The sequence below is a fragment of the Alnus glutinosa genome, chromosome 3 (genome assembly GCF_958979055.1).
Source record: "Alnus glutinosa chromosome 3, dhAlnGlut1.1, whole genome shotgun sequence".
Taxonomy (NCBI): Eukaryota; Viridiplantae; Streptophyta; class Magnoliopsida; order Fagales; family Betulaceae; genus Alnus; species Alnus glutinosa.
The window spans coordinates 6,543,771-6,558,734 of record NC_084888.1 but is presented as its reverse complement, the minus strand read 5'-3'; the positions used below and the strand labels follow the sequence as shown (position 1 = coordinate 6,558,734).

Sequence of the window (14,964 nt, the reverse complement as noted above, 5' to 3'; positions counted from 1 at the left end):
AGACTTTTTGGGAGGGGGGTTTTGGAATTTTGGGTGGTCTAAAGTAATGGGTTTGGCCCGTTTTCTATGGGTAGGATTAAAGGTCTAAAGGCTATTGTGAAGCCATTTGCACTAGAACTAGAACTAGAAGAAATGCTACACACACAGTGACACACTCTTATTCCCACTCCTACACTCTCAAGTTCACGCTCTTTAATGTGGCGGTCCACTCAATCCAAAATTCAAGAGTGATCCATCAAAATCTAATTGTGATTTTCTCTGCCACGTCAAGGAATTTGCAATTTAGAGTGTAGTAGTGAAATTGTGTGTCGCATGCTCCCACCCTTTACTCTCATGTCAGCCCCAACAAAAATTATTAATATCTTAGTGTGATGTGACAATGTTGTGTCAACCTAAAAAAAAATTGTCCCGTCTCTCCAATGAAACCATCCGAAGCAAACCTTTAATGTCAACCGTACCACCCTAGAGACAGACATTGGAGGTAGTCGCAACAACTCCCGCATTGTGGTTGGAGGTGGGAGTAAAATGAGAATATGGCTAGCATTACTCATTCTTGCTTTCAGCATTAAAAATACTAGTACTACATATCTAAATTCTACGTGATACAAAAATAAAATTCTTCCATTCTTTAAGCAACGTTTTCGAGATCTCATGCAATGAAAAAAGAATACACAAGCCTGCAGTAGTCTCTCAAAAGTATTTCTCTTGAAATACTCAAGTTTGTGTAGCATTTGTCATATTTCAATATGTTCAAATGTAGCACACTCACAGCCCAACAGCTTTAAACATTCTGATACTTTGCTTGCTAGTCCAGCTGCAAATTGTGAATGTACCTTATAAAGAGCATCCATATATACAATGGTTGCCAATTCAATATCTTGAAACGATATTCCAAGACAATATACAAGCTTCATCTTGAACTCTGATCAGTTTAAGAGAGTGCCTCAAAGACATGATTTTTGATCCACCGATTGGAACATGTTAATTTAATTTATTGAGGGAAATAGGCTACCGGGTAAATTTAACTCGAATAATAGTAGTAATTTAGGAGCGGAAATGGGGATCAGAACAAAGGCTTCTTTCCATTTAACATTCCCATCAAGTGCTCAAAAACCCGGCCCCCTGCGTCGCGCAGACCAGAATGCATGTACTCATTGGTGATCCACAGCCTAATCCCTGCTATCTGAGAAGCTGTTTCCATGGCCAGCTTGAAGTTGACAAACATATCATCAAAATAAACAGCAGCTGCAACAGGTACCTGTCACCATGGAAAGAAATAATTTGATTAACCAACAGACAAAACCCAAGTAATGCAAATACCTTATTTCTCCATCATTAAAGGGGGCATATAATAAACAAAAAAAATTGGCCTGCTCGAAATTTCGAATCTCCACTGGAAATTCCTACAGCCAAAAACAATTTAAGAAGAAATGACTAGAATATCAAGACTGCCCACCTTATTATTATTCAGCACAGTGGCGTCATATAGTGGAGGCCAATCCTTCTTCTCAGCCAATATATGAGCAACATCTTTGAATTGCCTCAAAGCATGAATCTCATCGAACATCCAGGGGAAGATCATCTGCAGAACAACCCAGGAAAGTATGCATTCAGGTAATAATCAAACGCCACAAGCAATACCATGGCAAAGGCCAAATCCAATGAACTTCAGATTTTGCACCGTAAAAATTAACTTTAGCAATTTGTTTCCTATTATAAGGCATACCACTGACTAGAATCACTAATACCTACACAAAGACACGCCCATTTACAGCAACCAAATTAAAAACCCATGACTAAAATATTGGATGCAACAGAATGTTAACATGTTCAAAGTCTCAAAGTGCACAACAATATCCATATCATGAATAATGGTCAAGAAAAATCAGCAGATGCTCACAAGGTAGACCAAAAAAAAGGAAAAGGGAAAAAGAAAACTCATCGCCCTTGGGTTCCATAATATTAGCATGGGTTGTGCACCATGTAATCAGTTTATCTTTGTGTGTGCTGTTTTTTTTATGCAAATTCTTTTCTTCCAAAAGAATTTCTAAGTTAAGAATGAAAGGGAAAGGTTACAGGCAGAAAGAAACACTCTCAATGTATTTGGTCATAGCGAGCAGATCCACCCATAAACCAGTTCTAGTCTCTACAGTTGTAAAAATATTGGATGCATCAGAGCAAGCAAATCTTAACTCGACAGAAGTTTTAAATAACAATATTTACAACTGTTTCCCGTCTCTAAATAAGATAACCAATATAAGATAAAGAGAACTTTCCCACTCCCATCAGCAACGCAAGACAGAAAAATCGCAGCAGTACAAAGAGCATAAAGACATCCCACTCTGCTATAAGATAAGACAGAGGTAGTGGTGAAGTACATGGATTAGGTGCAAAAGATCCCTTTTTTATTGGTGCATCCAAACAAAGAGGTAAGCATATCCATATCTCGGATATGTGAATAAAATTTCAGTTCATGGTTTCCTATATAAGTTTCTGAGTTTATGATTCCCTGAAATCCTTCATGTAGTGTAGTGAGTAAAAGAATTAACAAACACACAATTCACAATTCTTCCACAACCAAAAATATTCAAGGATTTGCTGGAAAACCGAAGAAAAATCACTCCTAGAGTGTATCTTATTGAAAAATTGATATTATAAAAAATAAAATAATAAAATAAAACATAAATTGGTGGCCAAGCCATCCTTACGAGGCTTTAAATAGAAATAGGATCGCAGCCATGAGAAAATCAAAAGACAAAAATAACCTACTGCAATCTCGGTCGATCGAGCCTCAAGCTCGGGCTAATGAACTTTGACATTGCACAACCAAAAACCTAGAGAAACATCCTCGGTCAATCGAACTTCAACTGAGGCTCTCGGGAATTAAGACTAAAGGGACTTGATCATCTCAGTCGATCGAGATTCGACCGAGACATCAACCGAACTTTTTGAAATAGACTTTCTTGTTTCTAGTGACGGCATTTTTTGCCTAATAAACTTTGGAATTCGAAAATCTTCATGAAATATGAATTTGTAGCCCTTTTGAAATAAGCTTTCCTACGACACCAATATTTTTTTAAACCGACATTGGAATTACAATATACTTTTGTTTTGTTTTTTTTGATAAGTAATACAGTGTCATTTTATTATGACTGGCCTGCTCGTAATCTAGCCAAAATCCTCAAATTCGAATCATCTTTACCTCGATCTTTTGGATGTCCCATCAATTCCTTTCATCCCTTCTTTCTCAATAGCAAAACAACTTGATACTAAAACAGAAATAGTTTGCAACTAACCACAACATGACTATGAATAGTAGTTTTGAAATTCTTCACAACAACTTGAAATAATCAATTTTCTTTTATTTATTCTCTCCAACTCACTCTCCATAAAATTTTCTCAAAAATGACCAATTATTTCTTGCCCACTAAAAAACAATTTTCCTCTAACATCAAGATTTTGATCGGGAAAACTTGACAGAAAATTTTTAACTCCAAGAAAATCAACATAATTAATTTTCTCAAGACCCCATTGAGATTCTTCCGTCTTTGAGCTTTCCTCGAGCACATGATAGGCATCGTTATCTTCAAAAATTTCTTCGGTATCAACCTAAAAACTTACCTCCTCCAATAGATCTTCTTCGTCATTATAGGTGTCATAGATCGATGGGGAGTCCCAATCTACTAAAGAATTTCCCTCAACAAATTCATCTTCCTCCTCCACATGAGATGGATTTAGTAGATGGATTTGAGGTTTGTTAATAACAGTCAAGGCAGCAAGCAGCGAATCCTTGCCTCCCTCCGTCGAAATCGTGCATCCTCAACGCTAAACGCATTATCCTCCTCCACATAATGCGGATTTAGTTGACAAGGACGCCCATTACCATCACCCATGGCGGCAAATTGTTCGGTTAATGCCTTAATTTGTGCACCAATTTGATCTCCAAACCGATCAACTTGCTCCTCCAATCGTTGCAAACATGCTGTCAATTGTTTATCACGTGCTATCTCTTCATGCTCACGCACTTCACCAAGGCTTGCATGTTTGTTTCCACCTCCACATGGTCCTCCGCGTGCCATGGTAGGAAAGAAAACCTAAGCTCTGATACCAATTGATACAGCGTAGTGTAGTGGCAGTGGCAGAGCCACTAAGGAGCTTGGGGGGGCCTGGCCCCCCCAAGCCCCAAGGTTCTCCCCCCCCAAAAAAAATAATAATAATTCTAAAAAAAAAAAAAAAAATTTACCTAATTTTTTTATTTTTTCTAATTTTGGCCCCTCCAATTTATTTATTTTTTTCAATTTGCCCCCCCCCCCCCCCCCCCCAAAGTTGGGGAGGCTAGCCACGCCCCTGTGTAGTGGGTCGCAAAATTAATAAACACACATCTCACAATTCTTCCACAAAACCAAGAAAATTCAAGAACTTATAGGGAAACAGAAGAAAAATCACTCCAAGAAAGTTTCTTATAGAAAAACTTACTAAAAAAAATAAAGAAAAAAAGAAGAGGACAAATAACCTGCCACAATTTCGATCAATCAAACCTTAACCTCGGTCTAATGAACTTTGACATCGCACGACAAAAAACCTAGAGAAACATCCTCGCTCATTCGAACTTCGACTGAGGCTCTCGGGAATTAATACTAAAGGGACCTGATCATCTCAGTTGATCGAGATTCAACCAAAGCATCTACCGAATTTACTGAAACAGACTTTCTTGTCTCTATTGACAGGCAATTTTGACCTAGTAAACATCGAAATTTGAAAATCTTCATAAAATATAAATTTGTAGCCATTTGAATAAGGTTTTCAGCGCCACCAATATTGTCTTCAATCGATATTTGAATCACAAGATAGGGTTGTTTTACTATGACTAGTCTACTCGTAATCTGACCTGTATCACCATCCATACAACATCTAACATTTACCAAACACATTTTTTCTGTACAACCGACTCCAATAACTGCAGGGAAATTTATGGTTGCTTGTCAGTTCTAAAGTAAAACGTTATTGTGGTGTGTACCTCTCCCGTGAAAAGTACAGGGCAACCTTTTGAAGCCTTGATTGCATCAAATTTCTCCTCGTATTCACTCCTTATTTTTTGAGCAGACCACCTTGATGAAGCACCCTTATAAAGAGTAGAGCGGAGAGGAATTAGACATTGTCAATAATTTTTTTTTGTAAAACATAATTTGATTTGGAGAATTAAAGATAATAAATAGGTTTTACCTGACAGTAGATAGACTCATGCAGAAGCGCATATAGTGGATTTGTATCAAAAGCTAAGCACTTCTCAAACTGCATAAACAGAATGACTTAAGGTTGATTCTAAGAATGAGAGTAAAAGCCTAGGATTCCAGATCAATAAGAAAGCAGTAATTCTCTTACAGCATTCAAAAAGTAGTAATTCATTTGCTTTGGTGCTCCCGGAACTATTACAGGATCCCAGACCCCCTCAAGCCTATGTGTCATAGTAAAAATAGAGTTGAGTTGAAAATATTGTAAAATTGTAAATTCATAATATCTGTGTCGGTATTCATGGTGCCTTACATATAGTGCAACCGCTCAAAACCAGCAGAAGATCCTAAACAATAGAGACCAAGAATTTGCAGTCCCCTTGGGGTTAAGATACCCCCAGATGGAAGAAGCACCTATACAAGAAGAGAAGACGAAAAAAAAAAAAAAAAAAAAAAACCAAGGAAGTGGGAGAACGGAGGGGGGACATTCAAAAGATTTAGCATGAGCTTTCCGCATTAGGAAAAATAAAAAAAATCATATATGGCAGATCCTTACCCCGCCTCCTTCAGACTCTGCTAAATAGTTAACAACTTCGCGAACAATTTCAATATCCTGAGGATACCTCTTGTAGTACTTCTCATTCTGATGCATAACCTGTTCAAAGCATGCCCTATACACGGTATCTGCTGTGCATCCATTTCCAATTGGAGGGATTCCTCCAGTTAGAAGGACTCGTTTTAGTCCTTGTGGTGCAAAACTCAAATAGGTAACTGCACAAAAACCACCATAACTCTGCACAAGAAAAAGAATGAGCTGTCATCTAATTAATAAGTCAGATTGGCTTCAATGAACTACAAGCAAAATTGTGACAATGACAAAAAGCTAGGAATGAGGGCAATAGGAATATATTAGCTTAAAAGGAGAAATCCTAATACACATACACATATGTATAAACGCGCATATACTTACACATGTACATAGATCTTTGCATTTATACAAATACATATATGTATAGTATAGATATGTATACACATAATAAAACATTCTTGCTACTTGCTAGTATATTTTTCTCCTTTCTCAGTCTAACACTAGCAAGCAGATTGAAGCCCCTGCAGAGGGACAGAACCATGGTCGTATCCTGAAAGATCACACACATTCACAAACACCAGAAGGCAATAGTAATCTTTATACCTGACCCAAAACTGTCCAAGGTCCAGCATCAGGAACCAGACGTACTCGAATAAACTCAGCATCATTTACTATATTGTCAGCTCGAAAATGTTTTAAGTAGTCAGCCAAATCCTCTGCGGACTTAAATTGTAACATAGATGATGCTGTCAAAGGAGTCGATAAGCCTGTTCCTCGCTGCAAAAAAATATCATCAGCACTCAGCAGGAGAAAACCATACTATACATTGTTATGAAATACAAAAAAGCATCCAGAAAACCGTGCTTGATCCATCAATATTAGACGAAATTCTTCACAAGCTTTTTGTATCCATCCACTAGCTTCGGTTGGTCGAGGGCACTCAAATCCAGGTCCACCTTGTAGGAATAATAAGTATGGCAGTGGTTGATCTTCTTTCCCAGCTGGAATAAAGATTCTAAATTAGCAACAGACAATATACATACATTAGTGATTAAATTATTAAAATAATTTAAAAATACTGTTCATGTAGAAACCAAATAATCATCCATATAAGCATTTTATGGAATTATAATCTACAAAAACAGTTTCCTTGACAATGACACATCTATATCCACCATTCAAGAAGAAACGGATTAGATAAGTAAAACAGAGAAAATAGTCAGTGAAGTTCATAAAATGGCAGCTTCACATATATGTAATCCATAGGCAGTTACTGCTTGCACGCTTATGCAAAAGATATCCATTCATCTCGAATTTCACAGGTATGCATTCCTGCTGCAGTTGCCAGTATGCAACAGTGTAGCTTTCTTAGTTCAGTTTGCAAAATAACTAAGACCAGTATATCACATCTTCGTATGAATACCAGCGATAAAATGAATTTAACTGCCTGTCCAGTGATAAAATGCATTAACTGCCTGCCGACTCATATAAATGTTGCTTCCCAGATATACACCTTGTAAAAATTAGATTAAAAAGAGAGAGAGAGAGAGAGAGAGAGAGAGAGAGAGAGAAGGAAAATGGAGCAAAATGAGAGCAACACTGTTGAACTTGCCCCACTAATTTCCTTAATAATATCTATAATTCCACACATTCAACAGAAAATAACCTGCTAATAGCACAAAAAGTTCACTAATTTGATGGAAAGTTATGGAGTCAATATGCTTTGGAAGTTTTTGGTCTAAGACAGTTATAGAGATAAAGCAAGCAGTTCAGTTACTTCACAAACCAAAGCTAATAGCTTTGCACCTAGGCATATCAAACATTGACAAAAGCAGTTTTAGAAGAAGTCTGAATTTAAAAATCAAGAGAATTTGACTTTCCTTTAAGTGGGGTCCACGCAATTTGACAATTTTGGTTCATTTACGACCAAAAATCATGCACATTTGATTGCTGAAACAAAATGTAACCGAAAAAAAACACAAAGAACTATAAATCATAGCATGTTCCATAAACAAAATTTCACTCAACTAAATCCTAATATAATCACCGCAATTCGTTGGATTTTTCTTAACCATTCCTTATTTGAATTCAAAACAACTACAGAAATCGAACCTTCGTTCTCTTTTACTTTCCTTTATCAGCAACCAAATATAAAAGCTCAAAGATAGAATAGATCTCAGTCTAATAATTACGTTCTAGCACACTTATCAAATAGTAATTAACAGATAGTAATACGAATAAAGCTTCGCTTCAACGATTTGGTTGGCGTACATACCTGCGACTACTTCGCGAGCGAAAATGGAGATCTTAGGGGAAGCGCGACGATCGAGAGCGTAGTCGAGGGGCACAATGAAGCGATGGTCTCGGAGCCGGAGCTCCGGCACTGAGTACCAGCTTCCAGCGACGTGGTCAAGCGAGGATTCGCCGTCGTTCGAGTTATCTCCGGCCATGGAGGTGACCGTACGGGCTCTAATTCGGCGGTACTGGAAGCAGAGAAATCTGGTGGCTGCAACCAGCAAAACACTGCGAGCGGACAAAGAATATGTGCGAGAGAGGTGGAGTGAGTTTATCAAGGAGGGTGGCGCGTGAGTCAGAGTCGCGAACATTTTGGTAATGGGGAGAGTGTAATAGCGCTATGCGGGCGCTTAACTTTGAATAGATGAGGACACGTGGGTAGATCTGAGCGATTGGGGCTTGAGATGAGATGATGTGAGATAGCCTGAGTCATTAAATATGAAGACTTTTGATCGTCAAATGCATACGCTTTTTATTTATTTTGTTCTAATAAGCGCAAACGTTATTAAGTTGCGGGTCAAATTTTGTTAGTAAGCTGCGGAAATGAACGTAGCTCAGTGCTTGCAGAGAGCACGTGACAAGCGCAAAGTAACAGTAATCAAATAATCATATATAGAGTTCATATATATCACTTAAAAACTGTTAAAATATATATATATATATATATATATCACTTAAAAAATAAAAAATCATATATATATATATATATATATGGACAAAGCTCTCCTTCACGGGTGGAGGAATTTTCTTGAAATAAGTCTCAAGCGTTATCTGTAGATTCTGTACTTAGCATATGAGTAACAATTTTAAGGTTAAATACTTTTTTGTCCGACTCTGTTTAACAATTTTATTTTTTATTTTTATGTTTGATTTTGTATTATAGGTAGTATATCGTTTGTGGTTAAAATAATTTTATTTTTAGCTTCATTTGCTTTATTTTGTATTATTAATAATATTTTGTTTATGGCTAAAAAAGATATAATACATCTGTCTAAAAATTGACTGAAATTTATGTCAACACCCTTAAGAAACTAACGTTTGTACTATGTCTCATTAAAAAACTAGAAATATTAAAACAACAATTTGATCTGAATATTAAAATTCAAAAGTTTTATACTTTTGCTAGAGTGTGGAGAAAGATCTCTAATATGATATATTTTTCGTATTGTATTACTTAAGGTAGGTTTTAAATTTCAGTGGTCTTGCTCACTCATGAAAAATGTTAGCACACATTATACTATTATTTTAAAATGATTAGTCAAATTACAATTGAAATTATTTATAACTATTTATAAAGTCTAATTTCACATAATAAAAAATCAATGTGAGACTATACACTAATAAACACTTTTATAATCTACTCGTCCAACGTAGAATTGACCTTTTAAGTTGTCGCATAATACAAATAAGCATAAGATATTAACTATTAAGAGTTTTTATAACAACCTAAATTGTGGCGCTACATAGTTTCTTTTAATTTTGGTTATTTATGTATTCACTAATGCTCTATTTTGTTTGTTTCGGTGTAAAATGTTTTCAATAATTTTCGGTGCTTTGTGAGGGCAAAAAATAATGGTCAACATAAATCATTTTTAGATTGACCGTTACAGCATCTTTAATATTTATAAAACGATTTACGGTTTTCATTTACGATTTTGAAAACCGTAAATTGTTTTATGGATTTAAACTTTTCATTTTTTCACACACGTTTATGGAATCCGTCATCGCTGAGCATTAGAGTTTGTTGGTAGCCCAACTCTATCGCCGAAAAATCCCCGAATTTTTGTATCCGATTGCCGGAATCCAGTGGCGCTGGTCGGAATTCAGAAATTTCCACTAAGTTCCAGTGAAAATGGTCGGAATTTGGTTTGCCGAAATCAGGAGACAGCGACCGGACGTCACCTGATTCCGTTTTACGCTATTGGTATTTTTTTGTACAAGCCAAACGTCGAAAAATATTTTCAAAAAATTTATTTTTTTCCTGAAAAATAATTTTGTTAAAAATATTTTACGACGAAAAACATTTTTCGTCAAAACAAACGGAGTATAGGTTGAAAAACAAAACACTTAAATAGATATCAAGATTTTCTTTATGATCAATGGAGACTCCTTTGTCTTAAAGCTTTTGGCAATTGAAAAGAAGAAAAAAAAAAATTTTAAAAAAAAAAAAAGTTTTATCATACATAATTAAAGGAGCACATGGAATAGAAGAATATAGTGAAGGACTGGGAATCAAAGAACTTTGCTCAATATGAATGGTATAAGCTATTTTTCGAATTGATTTTGGAACTGAAATCCTAGTCCTTCATTAAATCCTAGTGAAGGACAAGGATCTAGTATTATGCAATTGATCTCATTTCAGTTCCAAAATCAATTCGAAAAATAGCTTATACCATTCATATTGAGCAAAATTCTTTGATTAACTTTGGTATATACAATGCCCTGGGACTTTTGTCAGGAAACGGAGTCTAAATGTATGACTGTACGTTTTGATCGATGAAAATTGTGTTATTGACAAAAATAAAAAAAAAATAAAAAAAAAAATTAATAATAACAATTCAAATATATAACTATGATATTATCTTGGATAAAGTTCACATACTCTCCTCAAACTATCACCAATTAATAATATTTCAAAAACTTTCAATATAAATGATGTTTTTCCCAAACTATCAAAAATTGTCAATGTTCTACTAAATGACAAAAATATCATTAATAAAATTCAAAAATACTAAAAATTCAAAAAAATAAAAAATAAAAGAAACTAAAACTAAAAACATATATATAAACAACCAAAGGTGGCAAAATTTAAAAAATTAAAATTAAAATAAAAAAAGTTTTTCCTTTTTTTATATTTTTTTTTCAAATAATATTTTTCTTTTTTTTTTCAAAATAAAAATTATATATTTTTTTTCTTTTTTAAAATTCATAGGGGTATTTTTGTTTTATTGAACAAAAATCTAAGGTCATTTTTATCTTTTTCTTGGCTTTAGGGTACATTGACAAATTTTTAATAATTTTGAAGGATATTGTCAATTAGGTGGTAGTTTGAAAAAGATTATGTGGACTTTTTCCTATTTTCTTCCAAAATTAACGTGAATATTTAATTTTGTTTCTAATTTTTTTTAAAAAAGACTGGGTTCTTTAATATATATATATATATATGAGGAATGCTACATATCATCCCCTTGTCCTCCTTTTGTCATCCCAAAATTGATGTGGCTCTTAAAATCACCATTGGATCAAAATCCAACAATGATCTATCATAAATTCAATGGTGATTTTAAGAGCCACATCAATTTTGGGAGGACAAAAAGAGGACAAGGGGATGATATGTAGCATTCCTCTATATATATATTGGTGTGGTGCGGGGCGGGGCCGGTATGCGGGTTCAGGCGGGTTATGCCCACCCCTACCCGTAAACCCACCCCGCCCCGAGGCTAGCGTTTCTACTTATTTTTCTCAAACCTTGATCTTATGCATTCTTGGAGATATGATATTTTGTCTCTCAAAACACAACTCTTGATTATATTGTCTATGTAACAAGATAGTCTCCTAATTAGTTTTAGGGTTTTTTTTTTCTAAAAAAAAGTCAAAATAAAAATCGTCATGTGAGCAGAGACGGTCAAAAATTACACCTTAGAGTGGCAATATATTACATCTCACATTCTATAGAATTTGAAAATCCTTCTCCAAGACTCCAAACGGCGCACCCCCACTCGTAGAAGGAGCTTGACTTTCTAATTCCAACCTTCCAACTTGTCTTCATACGGTCTTTTCCAATTCTAACCCTCTGCCTTCCGGTTTTAGAAACTCCTTATACGGTTGAAATGGGTTCTTCATAACAATCCCCTCTCTCTCTCTCTCTCTCTCTCTCTCTCTGTTACTAGTACAGCCGACTCAAGTTTATATTCTACAATAACTAGTATTCGATATTTCTTGTAAGTTTGTAATATGCTTGGTATTTTGTTCTTTGGTTTTAAAATCCATTAAAAGGTACGTAGAAAAAAAAAAAAAAAAGTATAGTAATTTGTTCTTCGATTTAAATGGGATGTTCAAGATTTTATATTTTTCTTAGTTTGTCTCTTGATTTTCTGGGATTTGGATTGGTTTCTAAGTAGATACCCGCAATGCCCTAACCCGTACGGAAATAGCCAATTTCCGGGCCACCCCGAGAACTCGATACCTAGACGAAAAAGAATTTATTTATTTATATTTTTAAATGGGCTCGGAACCATTTTCTGGAACTTGCCCATCACGGGGCGGGTTCAAGGAAAGGTTGAAACCCAACCCCTGACTTGTGCCCACCCCGACATATATATATATAAGACAGAAATTTCTTATAACCCGGTTTGTTGAAAATTTTTTACAATCTACATATAAGATTGACATGTGTCTCTTAACATGTGATAAACACATGTTACTTAAATAATATGTACTTCTTATATGCCTTTTTAATATGATTTATAAAATAATGTGTGTTTCTCATATGTTTAAAGAACACATTGTTGGGAAATAATCCCGATCTTGCCCAATGGGCTAATTAGCCGAGTATGATTCTGATGGGCCGTGAATCTGGCCCATTGGGCAAGATCGGGATTATTTCCCAACAGTTACCCCCCAATTCCTTTTGCACGACGTAGTTTCGGTAAAAGGAATTTTTCTGTACATTTTTGCCTAGTTCAAAATTTGAAGTAAGCTGGAAGCCGTTAGAATATCGGGACATTTAAAAGAATTTTTTTTTTTTTTTTTCGAAATCCGAGCCATCCCAAATAATGGACTTGGTCATCATGAGATTCGAAACCTGCTGTCAAGTCGGTTCATATCCTTGAATCGCAGGGTTATGATTAGGTTGATTTGGGTTGCTATGCTGCGCGTGTCGACACTTGCTGGTTTTTTCGCCGTGACAACTGATTCACGCGCCAGATGCGCGTTGGCTTGTCTTCCGAGGCCAGCTGTAGACCCGACGGTAATAAAATCTTTTATCCCGGCGCATTTAATTAGCGTCTTTTCAGCTACTCTCAGGAGGAGTATATATATATACACCCCTCATTCTCCCATTTGACCATTTACTATTCCGTAAAACGTCTCTGAGTTTTCCGGCGAGAATTCTTCTTTCCGGCGAAATTTTCTATTCCCCGATTATCTTCAAGCGGCTTTCCGAGTTGCTTCAAACGTTTTACCGACTTCCTTCAAACATTTCACCGACTTCCTTCAAACATTTTACCGACTTTCCTCGAATATTTTACCGACTTCCTTCGAACCCTTAGTCACGCCATGGGTTCTGATTCTGAGTCTGACAGTGCTCAAGTCGGGGGCGACCCTACTCTCGTTCCTCATGAGAACAGATACAGGTCTTTGATTCTGGCCTCTGAGGAGAGACGCCTCCGCCGGAGTTATAGTATTCCGTCTTCCGTAAGTCTTCATTTCCAGCATTCCGATCAACTGTCCATCGTCGGCGGCGATGTAACCATTACAGAGCGAATGCTGATGGCCGGATGTCGGTTTCCTCTTCCCGATATAGCTCGGGAATTATTAGTACGGCTTGGGGTGGCTCCCTCCCAAGTAAAGCCGAACGGATGGAGGTACCTGTTCGGCTCTTTTGTTCTCTGGATGACTAAGCTCCAGAAGAGGATGACCATAGACGAGTTTTTCACAATCTACCGAGCTGGTTTCCGCCGAGACGGTACGGTAGAATTTACCGTTCACAAGAAGCCGTCTATCATCCATCTAGCCTGGAGATATTCAAACAATAGAGAGTGGAAGGAGCAAACATTTCGAGTTTCTGGCCAGTGGGAAAAGCCGGAACAGTTATTATTGTCAGAGGATCAGAGGGTTCCCCGAGATTGGGGTCGCATGAGAGTCGGGGCGTCGGAAGCCCCTGATCTAAATGATGAGCAAATCGACAATGTCGACACCATACTTGCCTTTGTGAAGGCTACATCAGCCGAGGATGCTAAGGTGGTGTTGGATTTCGACCACCTTGTCACGAATGAAAATATGCGGAACATGCTCGGGTACGAAATCCCGATTTCCGACCTTCCTTTTCTGAAGGAGAGGAAAGGTAAGGCCCAGAAACCGAGAGAAGATCCTATGCCTACCACTCTCAAGGGTAAAGAGAAGGTCTCTGACGGACCGAAGAAGTCAAAGGAGCCAAAAGAGGTTCCAAAAACTGTAAAGAAGCTTCTCGCCGATGCCCAACGGATAGGGGCTGAACAGGAAGCTAAAGCCAAAAAGGCCGCAGAAAAGAAGAAAATGGCCGAGAAGAAGGTCGTTGAGAAGCCGGCTGAAAAATCAAAGGCTTTGCAAGAAAGGCCTCAACCAGATGAAGAGGCAGAAAGGGAATCTGTTAGGAAAAGACCGAGGATCGAGGAGGCCCGGTCATACCTCAAGTCGATTGGTTCGGCGGTTAAGGGTATTTCCCTTCGCGTCGATCCTTCAGCAATAGTTGCTTCTGAGGGCACACATCGGAGTACCGAGAAGGAGGGAGCGCCTCAGTGCCCATCCCTAGGCGAAGTGTTAGTACTTCGTGATGAGGCCATTCCCAACTCGGATCCAGTGGCCGCCCTGAATGCCTCTGAGTGCCCACCCCGAAGTACCGAGGAGGAGGCTGAGCCTTAACATTCAACAAGAGGGGAAGTACCGGCCCTTCATAACGAGGACGTGGTCAGCACGGAACCCGTAAGCCAAGACGCGATCCTTCCGCCTGTGGTTAGGGAAGAGGTGTTCCAGACCGCCCTTTCTGAAACAGATTCGGCTTTACCCGAGTTGTTGAATGCACGAGTGGAAACCGATACCGAGCCTTGTCAAATATCGCCACCAAGAATGGGCGTTGAGGTTGGTGAAGAC

The 14,964-nt window shown here is 37.3% G+C and overlaps 1 protein-coding gene across 1 annotated transcript; it reads right to left on the bottom strand.

The window, feature by feature from the left end:
- Positions 1 to 657: 657 nt before the first annotated feature.
- LOC133864907 (uncharacterized) lies at positions 658 to 8,458 on the bottom strand. Its single transcript, XM_062301349.1, has 10 exons — positions 8,096 to 8,458; positions 6,685 to 6,821; positions 6,424 to 6,597; positions 5,788 to 6,024; positions 5,545 to 5,645; positions 5,383 to 5,455; positions 5,224 to 5,292; positions 5,018 to 5,122; positions 1,457 to 1,582; positions 658 to 1,258 (listed from the first exon to the last, which is right to left on the bottom strand). Exons 1-10 carry the CDS (start codon positions 8,424 to 8,426, stop codon positions 1,064 to 1,066), a joined length of 1,548 nt encoding a protein of 515 aa, XP_062157333.1. The 5' UTR covers positions 8,427 to 8,458; the 3' UTR covers positions 658 to 1,063.
- Between the last annotated feature and the right edge of the window lie 6,506 nt (positions 8,459 to 14,964).

Coding starts and splice junctions, on each gene's coding strand:
- LOC133864907 (XM_062301349.1), bottom strand. CDS start 8,426: ATGTTCGCGACTCTGACTCACGCGCCACCCTCCTTGATAAACTCACTC. Junction 5,646..5,787: donor CAGAGTCTGAAGGAGGCGGG/GTAAGGATCTGC, acceptor CTTCTTGTATAG/GTGCTTCTTCCATCTGGGGG. Junction 5,456..5,544: donor TTTGAGCGGTTGCACTATAT/GTAAGGCACCAT, acceptor TATGACACATAG/GCTTGAGGGGGTCTGGGATC.